At 37.6% G+C, this 21,543-nt stretch overlaps 1 protein-coding gene and 1 pseudogene across 2 annotated transcripts in view; both read right to left on the minus strand.

Annotated features, from left to right (window-relative positions):
* Positions 1-21,543, minus strand: part of LOC146465098 (uncharacterized) — a 92,015-nt pseudogene that overhangs the window by 51,299 nt on the left and 19,173 nt on the right. The gene's annotated exons all lie outside the window — the stretch shown is intronic.
* LOC146465100 (uncharacterized) overlaps positions 1-21,543 on the minus strand; it is a 36,246-nt gene that overhangs the window by 440 nt on the left and 14,263 nt on the right. Inside the window, exons 2-5 of the mRNA XM_085128996.1 lie at positions 7,759-7,899; positions 6,506-6,849; positions 3,674-4,765; positions 2,461-2,719 (exon numbers count right to left, since the gene is read on the minus strand). Coding sequence (XP_084985122.1) covers positions 2,461-2,719; positions 3,674-4,765; positions 6,506-6,849; positions 7,759-7,851 — 1,788 coding nt within the window. The 5' untranslated portion in view covers positions 7,852-7,899. The remainder of the gene's footprint in view (positions 1-2,460; positions 2,720-3,673; positions 4,766-6,505; positions 6,850-7,758; positions 7,900-21,543) is intronic.

The following is a 21,543-nucleotide window of genomic DNA, read 5'->3' on the forward strand; positions in this document are numbered from 1 at the left end:
TTTATTAGTGTTCTGTTCCAGTGGCGGATCCAGACTTTTAGGTGAATGGCGAAAGGGTTGCACTTCTTTTGATACCTCCATACTATAGAATGAACTGTAGGCTTACTTTATTGTGAGTATTGTAAGTATTGAAAATAAGTATCGTTAGAATTGCAAGTTTTGTAAAAATTATATGTGCTGTAAGTAGTTTTTAGTATAGTAAATATTATATTTTGAGTCACGTAAGGCTCAGGATACAAATTGTAAAAAAATGTGGGGACCCACTCTCAAAGGGTCGGCTTTCTTCTCTACGAGGCTGGGTTTGGTCTAGAAATAAGGGCACTAATGGGGCAGGGATAGATTGGCCACTTTGTGTTCTGTAAACTGTTGTTAATTAGTTGCAAGAGAGATCCATTTTTTCAGTTGTTTTTGTTTGTTTGTTTGTTTGTTTACATTTGAACCTCACCTCCGCCTTCACTCATATGCGAGCAAAGGGAAGAACTCGGCTGTTGGTTTTACATCTCTTTTCAGAAATGTACTCAACGTTTTGTCAACCACAGCGAACATGTTTTGTTCATCCTAATTGTATAGAATTTCTTGCTTCATTACCGCCCCCACGAACGCACGCACATTAAAGAACATTGTACTTCTGCTTTCAGGCTAGCTCCACAGAGAAGAGATTGGTCGTTTTTTTCCTAAACGAGTTTGGTGGTTTTAATGCATGAAATCCCAAGCTTACTCATCCGAAATGATGCCGTAAAGAAAACAAGGATCCTTAATTAACACATCCCTTACGAACTTCTTTCAGTACGCGAAAGAAACCATTTTAATTGGTAGTAAAGATCCTTTAAAGAGACTAGAAGCGGAATTATTTTTTCTTGTTGTAAAATTTCGATCAGACATTGTCACAAAATTCATATTATTCATGTTTTTGTTGTTTTCATTTCATGTTTGCATTTTCATGTTTCGTGTTTGCATGTAGAAATTTAGTCGTTTCTTTTTCATTATCTAAATTCGTTAGGTTTATTGTTAATTATTTGTAGTCTTAATTCGTCGTATTTTTATCAGTCAAAAAATGTCACTAGTATATTAGTAGTTATTGTCTTAGAAAATGGTGTGTAGTATTGTAAATTTCAATGTAATCTAACTATTATTATTCCCGTTACCGTATATTTTGTATATTATTGTGTAATCAGCATTTATTGTACATCTTGTAGTTAGCGTTTTCTGGAATCTTCTTTGTAATGTCGTAATTGTGTACAGTTTTTAAATAGAGGTCAAGGTTGTTGTTGTGTAGTTGGTTGTTATTCTTGGAAGGAGAAAAAGGACAGAGAAGTAAGAAGAAGTAAGGAGAAGCAAAAAAGTTTGTATTGCAAGGTCGAAGGCGAAATTGTTCAAGTCACTGTCAAGAGCCATTGGCAGGAGCCGGTCGTGTTTTCCCTGACATAAACCCTTTTGTCGCCGGCGGCGAGTGAACAAGATTTCAAGGCGTGTGCATAGAAATTAAAACTGAGTGCAGCGGAGTCAAACAAGACGGGAACAAAGAAGAGAAAAGGTGCCAGAAGACAAGAAGGAGAGGTTTGTGTGAACGGTTGTTGGTGCGGTTTGTTTATGCGAGTGGTTGAAGTAGCAATTTGTTTGTGCCTGGAGAAGACTTCAAGAACAAGGAAGGACTGAACTGAACTGAAATAAGTAATTTAGTTTAAGATAATTAATTAGGTTAAGAAAGTTTTTTTTACGTTACCGTTTATTGTGTTTACTAAGCGTTTATGTATACTAAATTAATTAAATTTGTTGTATTACTTAGTCTTGTATTACTTAGTGGGTTTGCGGGAAGGGTTTTGTACAGTCCCCTTTTAAATCGTGCCTCACAAGGGAGAGATTCACGTCACAGACATTCAACGCGCTCTTTTTTGGAATCTGTAAAAACTTCTTAAGACTACTTTCTTTACGGACACTCGTAAAGACTCGTAAAGGTAATGTTCACACTGGCTGGCTTACGACGATCGACGAACGAGATATTTGCGCGTTCTTAAAATACTATATAGGCAGTGTTCACATTTTCTATAAAGATGTTTTGCTGTTCATGAGGGACGTTACCTCCTGGGCTCTGCTAGAAATGCCAGTCACAATTAACATCGGTTTGGCAGAGCTATAACCTGGACGAAGCATTGTTTTCGAATCAGAAGGTATCCTGCTTCCATAACGAGGGTTACGTGTTCCCTAATGGGACGAGAGGGAAGGGGACGGATTCCTTCCTCCCTCTTTAACTGGGAGATCATTTATTTCATGACTGTGAAACTTAGAGCGAAAACAATACGTCCAAAAATTTCGTCTTTAATGTATGATAACGTCACACTAAGAGGAAAATACGTCATGATTTCCAGTTGGTGGTTGTCTGAGTAAAAAGTTTGGGATATTTGAAAAGAAAGGGGATTGAAAGGCTAGTTTGTTAAACGCCCAAATAAATGTGATACGTACCAAGATGTTTTCCAACTTGAGGTCCCTGTGGACAATTCCTTGCTCATGTATATAGGCTAAAGCATCAGTGATCTCTTGTACCCAACGGCATGTCATTCTGACGACATTAGGGTCTTCGGATTTTCCTGGAGCGGACTCAAAGATGTGACTCTTTAAGTCACCTTTGCACTTTTCCATCACCAAGATCACTCGTACGGTGTCTTTCTTCCTTAGCAATGAAATTCCATAAAACTCTACAATGTTTGGGTGGTTTAATTTCCTGCAAAACCAAAATAAACCCGTTGTGTTCATTATTTACCTGATCACATGAGAATTCTGTTATTGAATTGTATGTAAGTACACATGTACAAAAGACATCCATGTTTGCATCAATAGAATTTATCGCACACTATGATTTTACTTTTTTATGATAGGCAGTACATAAAAGTTCCGTAAGTCAAGTTTTAATTTAAATCCCCTGGCCAGAGAGTCAGAATAATGTTTTTCCCCAAAAGCAACCAAATTTGTAAAGGAGTAATATCTCGTGAACTCGTTAAAAAAAAACTTTTGACAAAGACTTTTTGAATTTCTAATTCGACTTTTTTAACAGCTCCCTGATACTTGCCCAATATACACCAGCTGTTAATAAGTATGATTGGATAAACTTAGCAGAAGTCTAATCGAAGTTAACCAATTTTTTTAAAATATGCCTCGCTCTTTTCTACCCATGACCACGAAATCCATGCAACCATTTCTATCCTCACTAGCGACTTCCTAGTCGCTTCCTAAGTCTCTCACGACTAGACTTCGAGCGAGTCAAGTGGACTCCCTTTCCTTTCTACTTACGACCAGGAGTTATAAAAATATGATGGTTGGTCGTGATAACAGTTTGTTGATCGTAGCATATTTTGAATTGATAGTTCTTGTTTCATGCCACACTCCACGTGACAGCTAGGTCTTGTGTGACTTTATATTACATGGATACACTCTTTTCTTTTTCAAGTATATTACTTTTTCGACCCAGGGTGAATATTCTTATTTTTCTGCCGATGTAAGGCTGAAAATATACTTGTGAATATTCTTAGATTATAGCCGTTTAGTTAAAAACATATCGTTGTATTGTATTTGCAGCCTCGATATTCGTATAAAACAAATTCTCATATAAAAAAGAGTATATATGATGACCTTTGAATTATTTCCCCCGAAAAAGTTCAAAAGCCCCTAATTTCCTTACCTCAAAGTTTCCACCTCCTTCATGAGACTGCATGCATTACGGGCATCAAGCACGTGACTGCACACCTTCAATGCTACCGTTTTCGCGTTTCTATCTCTTGACATTGTTCCTTGATAAACTGCACCGAACGCGCCACTGCCAAGAAGGGACGAATAATCCTCTTTCCATTCCAGCTCCTCAGCACTCACGTCGACGGCACAAACTTCTTTGATTCCAAACTCCATCAGTCGTCCTCTGAATTCAGTCCCACGGTCCATGGTCGGTCGATAGAGATCCTGTACTTCTTTCTTCGTGCGAGACTCATCGAGAAGTTCTCTATAGAGCATCTTGTCTGCCTGTATTAACTCTGGAATGCGGGACTCGATTTGTTTTAGGAAGAGCTCTGCGTGTTTAAATTGTTTTTGTACAATCGACACAAGGTTATCTTCGTGCGTAGCAGTAGCGAGATAGTCAGCGGCCAAAAGGCTGAATTCTAAGCACTTTTTGGTCCGGTAGGACGACTTGACGCTAAGCATAATGTCCACCATATCCGATACTTTTAGGAGTAATTGCGTTGTCCCAAATCCTTCAAGAAGGTACCAGTCCCAGAGTCTTATCGGGATATGAACTTCAACGAGGCCATCAGCTGTCGCGGCAATCTGGAATTTCTGGAGCTGTTCCTCAACAAAGCTGTAGCGCTGCTGAAAATATTGCAAAAGGTCTCGACGAGCATTTGTAAATACTCGGTGTTCTTCTTCCCACTCTTGTATGATTTCTTCAAACCGGCTTCTTAGTAGAATTCTGACCCTGGCGGTTACTAGTCTTAAGAAAGTCAAGTGGCGCCCTGGAATTTCAGGGTAGGTCCATGTGGTAAAGCGAGATTTCACTTCTTCAGATGAAAGGTACTCGGAAAGCTGCTGCACCGTCTCATCAGTACGCTCTTTTAAATATTTTCGAAGATCTGCCATCACTTTATCTTGCTGTTTTTCAATTGCATCCAAGCGAAGGATGATCTGTGTTATTTTCTCGCGGGCTTTTTCACGGTCTCTGGAGGCATTCATCACAAACGCTTTTGCTTGAAATTCAATTTGCGAAAGGAGATAATTAAGCCATCTATAAAGAACAGACATCATAAGTTAAGTGTTCGTACTTTGTTAGTTTGAGCCAGCCAGAACTAAATCAGCGAGTGCGTGGTTTGTCTCCTCATAACCTTTTTCTCATCATGTAATACACAACTCAGTTAATACAGAAGGCGCCTGCAGGTGTTTTGGGGCTCATTTTTCCTCACACCATTGTCATTGTGCGGGTTGTCACTTTTTTTAAATTTATTCAGTGAATAAACACCTAAATAAGAAAAGGTGGATTTCATTGCAGCCATGTTGGTGCCAAAACAAAAGAAAATTTGCTCAAAAAGTTTGCATAAAAATGGAAGTTTCTCACAGGGGGCCCACACAAACTGTGTGACCGTTTGTATTTTGAATCTATAGAGGAAATGTATTGGAATGTCAAAAATCCTCGTATTATCGTACTAGATTGCGATAAATATTCGAATTTAACGTCAAAATAAACGTATTTTAACCTTAAATGTTGTGTGTTGTTGTTCTTGAGGTTTGGTTAGACTTTCTGCTATTACACTCGAGTTAACGCCAACACGGTTACCATGACGTCACATGCAATCAGCCCATTGAGAGAGTTCTACGAAGGTGGAGTAGTCGCGTTGAGTTTTATCCTTAGAATTTTGAGATATTTACGTTCGCTTATAACATTCGGGGATCGTTATAACACTAAAATGTATGGGCAAATTCTTACAGCCATTCAAACAGCCGTGTCGAAATATTGAGGAGATAAGATTCGTTAAACCAGAGATTCAGCCTTCTTATCTAATACCGGTACGGTTCTTGAGCCTAAAACTTGCGCGAATATCGAAAATAACTCTTACTTTAACCATTTTCAATTTACAACAGAAAAATCTGTGGGGGTATTTTTAAGATATCTCAATTTATGCAAAGTAGGAACGTTTTTACTGATCTGCGCTTTATTGTAACTGTTTTCAAACATAAATATCTTAAAATCAGAGGCATCCATGAAGGTCAATATACATTTAAAATGTTCTGCTATGAGAAAAGACCTTTTAACAGAAAAGAGAAAGTGTCAAGGTTTATTTTGTCAGAGATTTTGGTGAAAAATGGGGGAATACACAGAACACCCTGTTAAAATTGATTCATTATTTACTTGAAAACGTACTAACAGATTTTTTTCTAATTTTGCTTGCAAGTTGTCTAGACTGAGTAGTTAATATCCCTAAAGTTTTTTCATAAAGTGTTTCACTGGATATCGAGAGTTCTGTTTGAAATGAGGGGCTATGCGCTACCGTTGCTATGGTGGTACCTGTTACTTCGACACCGATGAAAAAATGAACTTTGATCATATGTTGAAATGACGATGAGTATGAAGGAGATCGAAGTGTATCTTCTATGCGAGATTGTAATTTCAAAACTTCCACCCTAAGTCCAGAAAACTGCTGCGAGCGTCCTTAAGGCCCGGTTTAAATGCTGTGCTTCAGCTGTGTCAGACTTGTTGAAAATCTTTGGTTCACGAATTGGTTTAAATGTTTTCAGACTCCGAAATTATGAATAAGTCTTATTTTAGTGATACTTCTTAGTATTTGCAAGAATGAGTACACCAAAAGCTATTTTTAAAAAGTTATTTATGGATTAAGTGCGAGAGACGTTTGAAGCGAGTTGTGTCACTCCCGTGTATTTTGACAGAGCATACCGTGCTTACATTAGTGACACATATTGCATGGTCTTAATGCGACTCGTTTAGTTTTACAGACAGAAGCACATTGCGTACCTCCAATGAATTTCCAGTCTGATTTCAATGCTTTTCAAGACCACGCTCTTCATACCATCCATTAGGGAGGAAAAGTCTTCGGTGATGTAACCGCAGGTTTGGACTTCAGTTGCGTTTTTGGTTGATATGTAGATAATCTGTGACTCTAGATCAATTCCAGGCCAAACTTTTTGCAGTTTCTCGGTCACGTGATGTTTTACGGTTTCTCTTTCCTTCGGGGGCACTTGATCCCACTTGTTGCAAACAAATAAAGCACACTTTGATAGCAAATGCTCTTGTAACATGTGTTCTTGTTCTCCAACTCCAGGCGACACTTTCTGTACTTCTTGTAGCAATTTTTCAAGCTGAAAATCATGAATAACGGGGGAATGATTGCACAATTCAGTCTTTCTTCTTTTACTGTTAGTAATATTACATTATACGATGAACATTGTAGAACTTGCGTTTTGATTGTTGTAGCGGCGTTTGTGATTAGAGTGGTGTGACCAACACACGCCGGATCAGAGTCCAGCCAGTCCAGCCAGAGTTACTGGTCAACAAAGTTTTGCAACTGTTTGGCGAGTAGCGGACAAACAAAGGCAAAATGTTCCCAGAAAAGTAGACAGCGACTGTTATAAGTGACACCAACCAGATTAAAAAAGCTAGAACTTTGTTGAGATGTGAAAAGGAAGGAAACACTTGCCCAAATATTTCGTCGATAGAAATGACGTTATGTTGCGTAACCCGTCACAAATCGCGGTAAATCGACTGACCTGCTGTAAGATTCTGAGGTCAGAAATAGCTTCTAGCTTCTAGAAAGGCTAGATAAGAAAACAATGCAAGTGAAATTCTTTCCAATTATACTATTTTTAGCCAATCACAATTCCATGTGTGCAGTATTCTAGAAATTTACTTGATTAGTTCTCGTTGTTCTTGTTGTGGACCTCAAAGGAAACATCTTTGGACGTTGCGTTGTTGAATTAGCAGTCTCGAGGTTATGGAGGGGGAGGCCAGATTGGCCTCGGAAAAGGAAATACCAGTTGCTAAAAGATCAACCTTTCAAATTGACTGTCGACCAAACGGCATGTTTAGGGGGTGGTGCTTAATTCCCTTATTGATCAGCAATGAAGAAAATATCGCACAAAAATTCAATCGTGACTAGCAAAAGAAGAACTTTAAAGCCCGCTACATATCTTTTTTTTTTTTCAGACATGGATAGGTTGCTTTTTGCCCCTTGTTAATGGCCACATATTTAGTGATCCATAAATACTTACTCTATCTTTCTGAATTCCACCAGCGTTTGTACAGTTAATAACATAAATGAAGGCAAAGGCCTGAGGAAGATACTGGATCACCATTTCGTCCATCTCATCAGATTCCCCAACTCCAGGACTGTCTATAATCACTATGCCCTTCTGAAAATAATACAGATATCTTATTATACAAATACGAAAACTGCAGGAATGTTGTTATGCATCTCTGAGAAAAAAACAAGACAACTAAAAGAAGAAAGGTTTTCAAAGAAACAATGTTAGTGCTGTATTTATATTTCCATAAATATCTCTTGTTAAGTTTTGTTGTTATGTATTTATCCACTTATTTGTTTTGATTGTTAGCTTTTTCAATAAGTCTACTATAACGCCAAATACATTGATCATCATCATCATCATCATCATTATTGTTACTATTATAAAAGATAAGCCAACAGAACAAAAAAACTCACTGGTATTTGCAGTCATCATTCTGTCATCACGTTTTTACTGATAAACAGTGATCAGGGCGTCGAGTTTGTATTGATATAAGTTCTACAATGGTGGACAAAAGCGTAATAATAGGACAGTGCTTATAATTGAGTATGAGCTCAGTTTCGAGTGCGACTTTTCAACTCTTGTTCGCTTGCTTGCCTTAGATAAAAATTTGTTTCTGGAGTTTTCTCATCTGATGGCGAGCATCAAGAAAGAGCGTGAACTCTCGCGACGCGATCGTTTTAAAATTTGGAGGTCCTAATCGTACTTAAAGGCCGATGTTCACGGTCAAGCGCATGCGCGAGCAGACCGGCTCAAAAATAAATTGTACGGGTCGACACTAAATTCGATGCGAGTTTGTGGTGGAACAATCTGTTGAAATCGCGCCCGAATCTGGATCATCCGCTCTTCGTTCTTCACTTTTTATAATCTTTGTTTCCTGTTGCAAATAGAAGTTCGATTTTTGTAAGCTTAAAAGTGTTTTAGCATCCGAAAACGACATTTTTGTCGATGGATCGTCAAAGAAGACGTCGCGGCCGACCGGCGACGGGACGTTCTGTGGACTCTCTGGAGGCACAGAAGTTAAAGCGGACAGAGTGGAGTGGATGTAGAAATCCTGTGTGGTTAACAAGATACGTCCACCAAACGTGGAAAATTGGTAAAGGGATGAGTCTATTTAAAATAGACAACGATTTCGCGGCACATCTGCTTTCGCTGGAAATGGCAAAGGTCACCAACTGGCTTTGGATGAACTCGCGAGGATTTTCTAGATGCCAATCGTACTGTTTGTTCATATGGGAGTCAACTGTCAAAAACGGAGAATTCGACGGACAAACAGCATCAAACATCAGTGTTTTGCTTTGGATGGAAAAAAATTGTACAACACTGAGACGCGAAGCGAATAAATATGTGATCAAATAAGCGAGTTAGTTGTAGTCGTAGCGGCCAGTAGAAAAAAACCCACAAGATTTGCGGCAAACTACAAAATCTATTGTAAGGTATTCATTTATCTATAAAATTATGGTCATTGCGAATGGCAAACGCAGTTTTGATTTGCCAAGGCAGAGTTTTCTCAAATGCATTCCAGCATCTAGGAAGGACGCTCAGTGTTGTTGTTACTAAACGGTCGCATCGCTTCTTGAAGCTTGCGGATTTCTCGTTCTTCGCCTTCTCGCTGGTCTAATAAAATCAGGCTATCGAACAAACAAACTATAGTAAGTTTATCACTGAATGCTGATGAAATACTGGATTTAAGTACGTAAGTTCGAGAGAGCTTCTCGGCTTTTCGAACCGCACGTAATAAAAAAATAGTCGATGCCGCGAGATATCGACATTGTACTAAAATAAAACCGTATACGTTGGCATAAGTTCATAAGTTCTGGCATTTCTTGAATGCCATGGGACATGCACGAAGCAGCGCTGCAAAAATCCCCATGTGTTTTACATGGACAGCCTTTTTGTTTCTTTCTGAAACATGACCGAAACACTGGCCGGTCAGTTTTATTTTTATGCCAGCAAGTTATACGACTTGCCCGCCGTATCCCGCCGGTGTTGTGTACTCGTTTCTAATTGGTCATCGCTCGCACATGCGCCGAACCGTGAAACTCTCCCTTTAAGAGCAATTCTCCAGGAAAGTGAAGCAAAATTGGAAATGAAAATTTTTAACCCCCCTTCATTTTTTGTGTGGATGTAGGTTAATAAAAATAATTGGAGGGATGAACAAAACAGCCATATTTGGATCGGCAGGTGTGACGTTGCCATGGCAACTGCACTTGATCACGTCGGCCTGAGGTCTATGTTTTGATTAAACAAATTCACTCTCAAATAGTAAAAATAAACGAGTCTGGTTCTCGAGTGCATGTGAACCAATTGAAATCAAATTCATACAGATGAAAGAGGCACTCTCCCAGTTTATAAAATTTGCCGTTAAAGTACTTTGGGTTTTATAATCAAGAAGACAATGTTCGTATTACTATGTTGCCTGTTAGCCATTTTGACAAGCAGGAAAAACAAGCACAACCATATTCGTAATTTCTCCGAAAGTACTATTTCCCAAAAAAAACCAAAATAGCAGGAGAGCTTACATAAAATCTATTTGGGGAAAATTATATTCTGGCCATGGGTGTTGAAGACATCCGAGGCAAGTTGCAAAAAATTGCAAAATTGGAAATGTTGAGGGCTCCAGTATTTTTAATAGGCTCAAACAGGCTTTAGATAGAGAATATCAGCTTCAGAGGTTTTTTCATTCCTCTTGTCTGTTATCTACATTTGATTGATTAGGTTTTGGCTCACGAATTTGATGAAATTAAATTGAAACAAAGCCTACCTTGTAACTTTTGGGAATCTCTGCTCTTGTCGTATAGGATGGGTCTCTCCTCAATTCGCTCGCTCCATTTTCTTGACCAAATCTTGCAGAGACTCTAGCGGAAAGGACAAATCTAACTGGCTAGCCTCGCCGAACGTCTACTTTTAGACCAAAGTTGATGATGCATTAACCCGAATAAAGAACAGTCGAACAGGTCAAACACAGTCGTGTGTCGAGTATCGAAATAATTCATCAATACAATCCATCCAGGAAGTTAAATAGATGCATAAAGATCACAGCTAAGCAAATGCATGTCTGCGACGATTCTGAATAAAGTCTTTGGCTAAATCGAGCCGTACATTCTGTGGTACATGGTTGAGAACCGAAGAAATCGTTGTTTACGACCTGTTTACGACCAAACGAATGTAGACCGGAAATGCGAGGAGCAAAACTGCTGACCGGATGTCCTTAAGAATGCGATATACGCGCTTTTTGTTGTTTGTCTTTGTAGGTTCAGATAAAGCGACATTGTCGCAATGGTATTATATTGTCTCTTCTTTAGATGTTTTTGGTACAATATATCATTGATAGAGGGATAAAAGGACGACTTTTGATCCGCTTTTATGACTGTTTTACAGTGGTGAATACAGACGACAAAATAAAAGCGCTTCACTGATCGTTTTACGCAACCACATAAGCCGCCAATGTTTCCTGGGTTTGTTTGTTTTTTCAATTTATTGCTTATTGGATGTAATAAGGATAGCCTGCATGTAAAATACGTCGCTGATCTGGGGCATTGGTGTACACATTAGAAGTTACGAAGTTGGAATTTTTGACCCACCTCTCCTCCAGAAATAAATCAGTTTTCTCCAGGCCGGTAAAATTTTCACATTCAGTACCTAATACCTACCCAAATGTTGGCATTTTTTCTGTTTGTTTATTTATTTGTTTGTTGTTGTGTTTTTTGGCGGGGGAAGGGGTGACCGGAAGTAAATTTGGCCGCCGTTCAAAAACACTGTGAAGGAAATTTGCATATCGTCGTGGGAAGCAAAATATCCTGGTCGGGACAATGAAAAGTTGTTCTTTTTCAAATCCAAAAAAGGGACGTTTGTGAGTGCAGTGGAAACAATATAAAACTCAGTGAATGTCAAAGGGATATTTCCAAGCCTACGGACTTGGTATTAACCGTGATGAAATCAGCGACGAAATGGATCTTATTCTTTGCCGTGCAGGTAAATAAATGTAACATTTCACGTGCGAATTTTTCATTCTCTTGTCACGAATAGCTTATCATAACTGAATTTGTAATGGCATTTTCACAGTCTAAAAAGCAATCTTTTTTTGGAGGGGGGGGGAGTAGTTAGATGTTTATTGGTATGAGCCCATTTGTCCAAACTATGCCATTTCTGCCCCCCAATTCACCCATGATTATCGCTTGAACCCACCCAATTCATCAATTTTCAATTTTCATAAACACCACATTATTTGACCCCAACTCACCTATCATCAATACCTTTTTCAAGCCCTTTAATACAATATTTGATTTCCAAGACCACTGGCTTGATATACTTTGATACAACTGATTTTACAACTTATTGTATATATCTTTGTGTTGCTTTTTTGGTTTAGTCATTGTTGTTTAGCCTCTTATTACACCCTGAATCATCTATGATTTTGAAAAAAGTACCCTAATAAAGTTTGGTGATATATATAATTAACCTGTAATGGAGAAAAAAATAATCATAAATCTGAATTACAAATTTTATAATTCAAATTTATGGATGTTGTGTGACTGGGTGCCGTTACTGTCACGCGTGACGTTGTGTGACTTATCATGAAAATGAACAAAACCCTTGTCGGGGGGTGCTCGGTTAGCTGTTTCTTGCCTAGCCTCAGCTACGTCTTTTCCCCGCCGCTGACAAGGCGGCTGTCCCTTCCCAGTTTACCTCTGGGACAGAGGTTGAGTTCGGGAAAGAACTCTGAGCACCCCCCTGGAACCAGTAGGGCCTGAGCGGGCTCACCCGGAGGTACCGTCCACTGGAACACATCCCCCACTACTCAGTAATTCACCATCTGCACAAGCCGTCAAACAGGTTTCAGTCAGGGGCCAACTGACACCACCCAAGGCTCCACCAGAATTTGTGAACTAATATAACAATGGCCCGATTACCTATATATTATACTCAGTTCTGAAATTTTTACACTTGTGGTGCTGTACAAGCCCGCAAATGATTCCGGTTCGCAAATGATCCCGGCCCGCAAATGATCCCGGACCGGAAGTGATTCTAATAAAATGTACCGCAAAACGAAGGAATGTCCTGGACTCCATGTCAGTTCACGGATATATGAGGAAAACACAAATTCCTCAGGCTTTTACAACAACAATAAAAACCGGTAAACGTACTGTGTTAAAAGACAAAATTAACCTGGCAATATTTAATTTTTGGACAAAACATAAAAGCTATTGATTTTAACGTGTCAGTCTCGGAGATTATTACACCTTTGATTTGAAAATACATTTTCCTTCACAATTAGCTATTGCTTCAATATTTTAAAATTCTGTTTTAGAAATGTTAGATAAGATACTTAACTCTTTTAAAACGAATCTGAATTTTTCTCCTTGATCTAGGTCGTGCCATTAACAAACTTGATCAGAACCCTTTCGACAGTCCAAAATATACGCTTAGGTGGCTCAACCTCAAGCTGTGAGCGATTATCACTAGTGCAATAGCTGTCACGGCGAAAATATGACAGTTTGTATGGGAATATCCCGGGAATATTTACGATCGGGTTTACGAAGTGGAATTACTGTAAAGTTCGTAATAGAAATGACATCCCTTCTAAGAACTTTACAGTATTTCTACTTCCTTGGCCCGATTATAAAGTGCAATAGCGGTCACGGCGCAAGTATGGCATACTTGCGCCGTGACCGCTATTGCACAAGATGATCATCGCTCACAGCTTGAGCTGGGACTATCTGTGCACGTGGGATTTTTTTTGGGGGGGGGCGGGGGGGAGGGTGGGGGGAGAGGCGTGAGAACAAGGAAACAATCCTCACTTGCGAAAGCGACAGCTATTTGGAGTGAACAGAGCTCATAATTTAAACCAGGTTACTGTGGGAAAATGGCACGGTTGAGTTTGCTGTTTCTCCTTGCACTTTTCGTACAATTCGTACCCATTTTTGGCGTTTTAATCGTACAAGTTAAAAATATACATGTATGTTCCAGTTTATAGGACAATTGATTTTCTTTTTATTTGCACTTAGCAGCTACACTGTAATTTTTAAACTAAAAAAATTTGCATGCAAAGCGTTTAAATAAACTGATTGTTGCGTTATAAGACAAAAAAACTGAAGTGTATGAAGTTTAAATACAATGTCCAAATTCCCGAGTCCATTCCATTCTATAATTATTGATGAGGCGACGAAATCCGGTCGCGGTTCATTTGCGGTCGAATTTGGGGATCATTTCCCGTCCAGGGATCATTTGCGGTCCAATTTGGGGATCATTTCCGGTCCGGGGATCATTTGCGGGCCTGTACAGTGCTATTTTTCTGTATATTGCGTAATATTGCTTGATTTTGATTAATACGCATGCGCTTTTCTGCTTGTACACGTTGACACAACCCAAAGGGGACTGGACACTAGTCTTTTATTTCAGAATGTCCGCCATTTTGTAAGGAGTTTGTGTTGGTGTATTATCGTTGCTGTTCTCGGATATTTGGGCATTTATTTCTCCACTTTCATCGTTCTGATGTTTGTAGACGCTTTTTGAGGTAAGAATATCATTTATCTTGCATTATAGTCGACCCAACAATAGATTTATTCTTGAATAGACTCGCTATCGAATATTCGTGAGGCTGTGACCGTATTGATAGAATGCTGGTTATTTTAGCTTATTATTTTTGCACATCAACTAAATCCTTGATTGGAATCCAAGAGTTAAAGTCATCATTGTATCCTTTCCACTTTACCAAAGCTTGTTTCTTCTTGTAATCTCTCCTGATGACTTTATCGATTCTGAATATCTCCTGATTAGCTTTCAATAATTCCGGTTCATAAAAGCTTCCTTTAATGTTTTCATCGTTCAGATCCTTTAGTTTGTATGTGATTGGAGTAGTGTATTGAATTTTATCGATAATGAACAACTCTTCTGTGAAATTGGGTGTATAACCTCGATCGAACACTTTCCTTTTATACTTTGATATTCGAACCTTGTCACCAACTCGGAATTTTGGTTTGCTTGATAATTGTTTCAAATTGCCAAATAAATTGAAGTAAACAGTTCCTTTATTCTTTTTCTTAGATGCCTCTGTCGGTGTCATTTTTATTGAACTGTGTTTAGTGTTATTATACTGCTTCAATATTTCAGGCAAAATATCCAGGTACATTGTATTGCCTTGAGCGATGATTTTTTTCCACATTTTATTTTTAATCATTCGATTCCAACGCTCAACAACTGATGACTTTTCCTCATTTTCAGTTGAATACAGTGTAATGTTATGTTTATTGAGCAAGTCTTTGAAATGTTTGTTGTTGAACTCTGAGCCTTTATCAGTCCACAGATACTTTGGTTTTCGACCCTCTCTGAATATGCTTTGAAATGCTGTTGTTATAGTCTCACCTTTTTTATCTTTCAATGGGACAATCCAGCCGTGTTTACTGAAAACATCTATAACCATGAGAAGATACTTGTTAACTTTATTCCATCTACTGAATTGCTGCATTTTAACAAGATCAACAGCCCATATTTCATCAATATTATTTACAATAACACGCCTTTCGAGTAAAGTTACGCCTTATGGGTTTATGCAGCTCATTGGCTAATTTTTCCTGCCAGTTTTCCTCTTTACCCGACGGCTTTTGACGTTTTTTGGAACCCCAAGACCCAGTTTCTGTTTTGTATTTATCATATTTCGAGCCAACCAGTGACCCCACTGACGCTCATTATATGGCACATTATCCAATGCTTTCACCATCTTTTTATCAGCTTTGTTTTTACATTTTTTGTCATCTTTGCAGACTGAATAATCAACATCATGTTGCATGGCTACTGCATCAGTTGGACCTGTCGGTTTATCATATATCTCTAATATTTTACCGGTTTCGGGGTTATATTTTACTTGTTTTTCTAACTCGTTATATGGACCAGTATACTTGTGGCCAGGTAAAACCCAACCAGATTTTGGTCTTGGAAGTTTACCAATTAATTTGTGAATATCAATGTTTCCACCACTTATTGGCCTTCCTTTTATTCCTTTTTCATATTCATCTCAATTTGCTGGCTGCCAGCCAATTGCACGATAACGCTCACATGATGGTGTATTGTGATATTTTTTTCCAATCTTTACCACACTATCACATGGATAATCTTTGTATTTTTCTAATGTCTTTTTCCCAGCCTTGCCAGTCCAAAATTGGTTAGACAATATTCCAGTATCTGTGCTGAATGCACTTTTGGCAATGTCTCAAGATTTGTATCTATCAAAGACTTCCTTTGTTGATGGAATTAATGTTCCAACAACATCCATCGACTTTGATGCAACCTTACCAGGTGTACCAAGTTGTGCCAAAGTTGTATCCAAATTACCACCATCAAGTTCTTTTCGGTTAGTTTTATACCTTCTTTTTGGTCTTACTTTGGTTGATAATTTATCAAACATCTCTGATCCAGTCTTTTGAACAAAAGGAGTTGCTTTAGAAATAGCATAATCAATAGCTTTCTTCTGCAATTTAGGGTTTCTAAGTGCTTCAGACCCGTAATATCGACCCATTTCAACTGCTTTCTTTCCCAACCATGGTATTCCATGTTGAATTAACATATCAGCACCAGTTGATGCTAAAGTATCCATTTCGCCCGCCCCTTCGAACAGGCTATTTAGTTTCCCTGTTTTTTAACAAATTTGGTTTTAGTTATACCACATTCAGCACACGTACAGAAGAACATGAGCCGACCATTTTTGGCTTGCTTGTAACCTGCAGGCTGAACACATTCAGTTTCTTTCTTTTGTTTAACACAATATGATTTCACCATTTATATCTCTATATTATATTAACATTCCATGTCAGACTCATCCTCTGATTCACTCTCATAAAGAGACTCATTGTCATCATTTTCACTCTCATTATCAGACTCACTGTCATCATTTATAAATTCTATGTCAGAATCATGCACGCTTAATTCATCTTCATCTTCTTCATCAATCAATTCAAAACATTCCAAACATTCATCACCGAAATGATCTGTTTGTTCTTGACAGAATTTGCAAAATTTCCTCATATACTATTGATTAGATAATTTTTGAAAATATTTGATTATGAAATTATGATTGACACTTTGATTGTTTATGTCAAAATGTGCATTGTGGATTGTTTTTAATATGCTTGTACCCTTTTGTCTTTCCAACAAATAATACAGACACCAATAACCACACAACACTGAATCTCTTTCTTGGATTTCATCACCTGAATACATTAATCGTTTGCCTCTTGTTGACATAAATCGCATAATTTCTTTTGGCATAATTAATCCAAAACTATCAAAATATTCTGCATATTTGTCTCCATTTCGATACGCAACCCAATGTGTACCGGGTCCAATCTGTGAATCCAGGTTAATGATACCAACTTCATCTTTTTTCATCTTTTGTGGTAGATTATTTCTGCTGTAAATGCCTCTGAAGTGTTTTATTTTGAGTTTTTTGACCCAATCAATGAGTTCAAAGTTACTGAGTGGTTTATTTATGAATTTCACAGGATGTCTCCAATTAATGGAATCCCCTTGAATGGACTGTTTTTGCCTAACAATAGACCTTTTCCTTTTTTGGTCTTTTTTTTTCCTTTGCCATATTGATCCCATGTACCGAAAAATGGAGGCGGTCTATAATTAACTGGCAGGACTAAGCCACCATCTTTTTTGGTTGTGTTTGGTACAAAAACTGGAACCGATCTTTTGGATCTACTTCTATCCACCTGTAACCCTTTACCCATTAATGCATTCAAAACCATTGGAATGCCAATTGAAGCCAATAATGTCCCCAAAAAACCTCATGATTGTGCCTTAGTTGGTTTAATTACAATCTGTCCACCAGTATGTATTGCATTGACAATTTGCTTCTTTTGTGCTTCAGTGAGCCAATCTTTGTATTTTATTAATTGATCAATTTTGTTTTGAGGAATGAGGAAACCACCAACTTGTCCTCTACCAAACATTTTATTGACTCCCACATTTGCAAGCCCAGATAATGCTCCAGTAGCCAATGGTCCAACTGCTTTCGTTGCCATTGATAGCAATCTTGTGCCAATTTTGAATAATGATGACCAAGGACTGCCTCCTTGTTGTACAGCTTTTCGTATCTGTGTTTTGCTTATTTTAATATCGGCTCCAGTTTTGTTTTGCATTGCCTTTTTCAGCCTATTTATTTCTGTGTTTTGGTTAAAATCAGCTGATCCTGTCCAGTTAATTCAGAATTTGATAATCTTATTGTTATTGTTGAATTGTTTTTTAATGCTTTTGCTAGTTTATCTTTTTGGCCAATCGACAGTTTTACTCCGTGTGAATGATAAGTTGTCATATCTTTTATGTAACTAACGTTACATAAAAAAATTTTTTTGGACAATCATCCTATTCAAAAACAATCACAATAATTAATTTAATCCATTTATCGAAACAATACTTTTCCATCTTTCTGAATAAGCTCAGCTTCTTGTTCATATAATGTCAATGCATAAACTGAATATGCAGCTGCAGTTGTACCAGATAATTCATAATGAAATGTCAACTTTGTGGTACCATCTTTGATATCCATTTTTTGTCTTGTTAAATCGAAATACACGAATGAAAATAGTGTTTTGAAGTTATTGATATTCAACAAAGTCCCCTGACTGTATTCATTATTTGCATGCACGTATTTGAGGACATCTCTGTAAACTCGAGTCAAATCAGGTTCTGGAGTGTAATGTACATCAGGATATTCATTGCCGTTAGCCACAGATATAAATGACAATTTAGCAATGTTCTGGGATCTGTTGATACACTAAACGTATTGTACAAAAATGGATTTACTTTTTGTGCTCCAATATTTGTATCATTGATAATGAAAACAAACACATGTCTTGGCTTTGAAATACCACTTGTTATCTGAAAATTACCACTTCTTTGTGTTGATGAATTGCTTCTTTCCACATTTTCACGCAAATAAACCTATTTATGAGGCTTCAAAAATTGATTCATGTACAGTGATTGTCCTTCTGAATTGAAAGTGTTTCGTGGCACAATAAGCTCCATTCTAGTAATCATTACACGACAATCAGCCCCAGCTTGCCAAATAAGGTTGGCATCAGATTCGATCTCCAAATTCAATTCCAATCGTGTTGATGGCAATAACTCATCTCTCAATGCTTCAAAGAATGCGTATCGATTCAATGATATTTCTGTATTGACAACCGCTGATAGACCCAAAAGCGCTTTTCTTGCAGCAAATCCTTTATTGTAGTTGTCTTCAGCCGATTGTTCTTCAGCGTGTCGGTTCGTATCCAGATAGAAAAACTCATTGGTTGCAGTTGATTGAGCATATACTGGACTATATTCCAATAGATTCTATATATTGACACAATGATTTGCATAATTACAATCATACACATGTTTACCATTTAGCCTGATGTCCAAATCATTTATAAGACTGCGAGAGCCATTAACAATACCATTATGGTCGTCAATTGCTATATTTGCATTTGGACTTTGAAACCAACGGATATTCTTGCATTATACCAGTCAAATGGGGTCACTTCTCCTGTGTTATCGACTACGAAACGATAACCATCTTTCTTTTGTGACCTATTATTCCCTAGATTTCCAGTATTCAATGGTGTCTCCAATTGGAAGAAGACATCTTCAAACCTTTCAATATATTTTGGATTTCTGAATGATTTCATTTATAAACATATGTTACGTTATTTTCATTTTCTCCTTCTTTTGAGTTTTCCACCGGATATCATCTGATTGACTCTCTCAGCTATTTGAAAATCAGTCAGTGGCTGCTCCATTTTTGGTTGGCTCATTGTCACTGATTTTGTTTTGGAAGGTTGTTTTTTGCTCAACAATTGAATTATTTTATCTCCTGCTTTATTACCAGCAAATTCACCAGTTTTGGTGACTGCTTTTTCGGCTGCAGTTTTGGCTCCTTTTTTAGCTAATTCTTTCGCCGTTTTTCCGAAAAGTTTTGATCCAACTGATCTGAAAACATCCACTATTCCTTCACCATAAATTGATTCATCATGGATATGTTTCATCGCATAACGACCCAATTCTGGGTCAAAACGTGGTTTAAATTCACTTTGTCGTACCATATATTGATATATTATATTAAACTAGACCTGAGAGTCAAGCTCATGAACCAGTCAATGCCATTCAAGTCAATTGGCCGACCCAAAGCGTCAGTCACTGTTATCCCCATCTGTGAAATAACTGATTTGGAAACTGGGCTGAATAATGCTCTTTTTGGCTCAAAAGTAATTGGATAACTCCTTGTTAAATTGTCAGTAGGTATCACTATCAGTGTATTTGTGAATCGTCCATCATTGAGGCTATCACTTATTATATCACAATTAATGTTCAAAACGTCAATATCATTGGTAATATTTGGCAATTTTGTCCCGTGTTCAGTTTGGTTAATTAACTTTGGTTCAAATCCAATAAGTTCTCCAAAATTAGAGTTTCTAATATCAAGCTTCCATTGGTTGTCTAGCTCAATGACAACTCTATATGATGAAAGCACAAAATATAGATTGATTCCTTTTCCAGAAGATGGTTTATCTCCATTGTGAATTATTGATTGAGTGACTTAATCATCAAGATCATCATATAAATACATTCCATCAACAAATGTGATTGTCTTCCAATTTGTACCATTATCTGGGCTGTATTTGATTGTGTTATTGTTGTATCCAGAATTGACATCATGCCACGAGTATGTCATTGAAACTCGATCCACAGCTAGCTCATGTCTCATTGTTGTGTCAAGCTTCAATGGTGAATCAAATTTGATAATAAAGTCTTCAGGTCGACTTCGGCCTATTTTTTGTCGGTTAACAGATGAAATATGTATCGCTCTTTCTTGCATATATCATTACGTTATATATTGTTGCAATAAATCAATGAGTTGTTTGTTGTTTATCAAGCCAAGTTGATTCAATTTATGGGCTATTTGTGAAAATTCCTCTTTGACTCCATTATTACCAGCCAAAATGGACCCACCAAGCAATTCCGTTCTGTCAATCAAATCATTAGCATCATTGAAATAAACAACACCAGAGCCCAATTTCTTGAATTTTTTGCTGGATTTATGGATTGGAATCTCACTGAGTTGGTTCAATTCATCAAATACCATTTTGGCAACATCGCTGTATTTCTTCTTTGAATTAAATCTCTTGGTCAATAAATCGATTGTATCGAAATCAACCTTTTTGTCCATTACTTTGCGTTTATCTTTTGTTGCCACAAGTCTAAGTTGTCCCATTAATTTAGGAATATCAATCATGAGTCCACCATATTTCCCAGAAGATGATATTTTGTATGCATTTCTCTTTGGTTGAGTATAACCAGAACTTTTTTTGATGGTTTTCAGTCCTTCTGGGATTGTTTTAATGCGCCCTCTGTATTTTTGCAATAATTTGATATCTTCATCAATTCTATTAATTTTGTCTTTATTTTTTATCTTTCCTTGACCCTTTGATAAAGGACCCTTCTTTGTTCCAAGTTTTTTCAATATCTTACCAATATTTGCATCATAATCATTGATATCAATATCCCCTTTCATAGAAGCTTGGAGAACAGAACTCGGAGCTGACAGATTGAATTGCATCAATTTTTGTACCTCATCGTCATCAAAACCAGCATCCAAATTGGATGCAAAATCAGGTGACATTGATGGTTTAAAGCCAATTGGTAGCTTTGCTTCTGGTGATTGTGGTTGTGTTTCAGGCTGATAAGTTAACATAGCAATGTCTTCCA

This window comes from Pavona decussata, unplaced genomic scaffold (assembly GCF_977016875.1).
Source record: "Pavona decussata unplaced genomic scaffold, jaPavDecu1.1 SCAFFOLD_157, whole genome shotgun sequence".
NCBI classification, from domain to species: domain Eukaryota; kingdom Metazoa; phylum Cnidaria; class Anthozoa; order Scleractinia; family Agariciidae; genus Pavona; species Pavona decussata.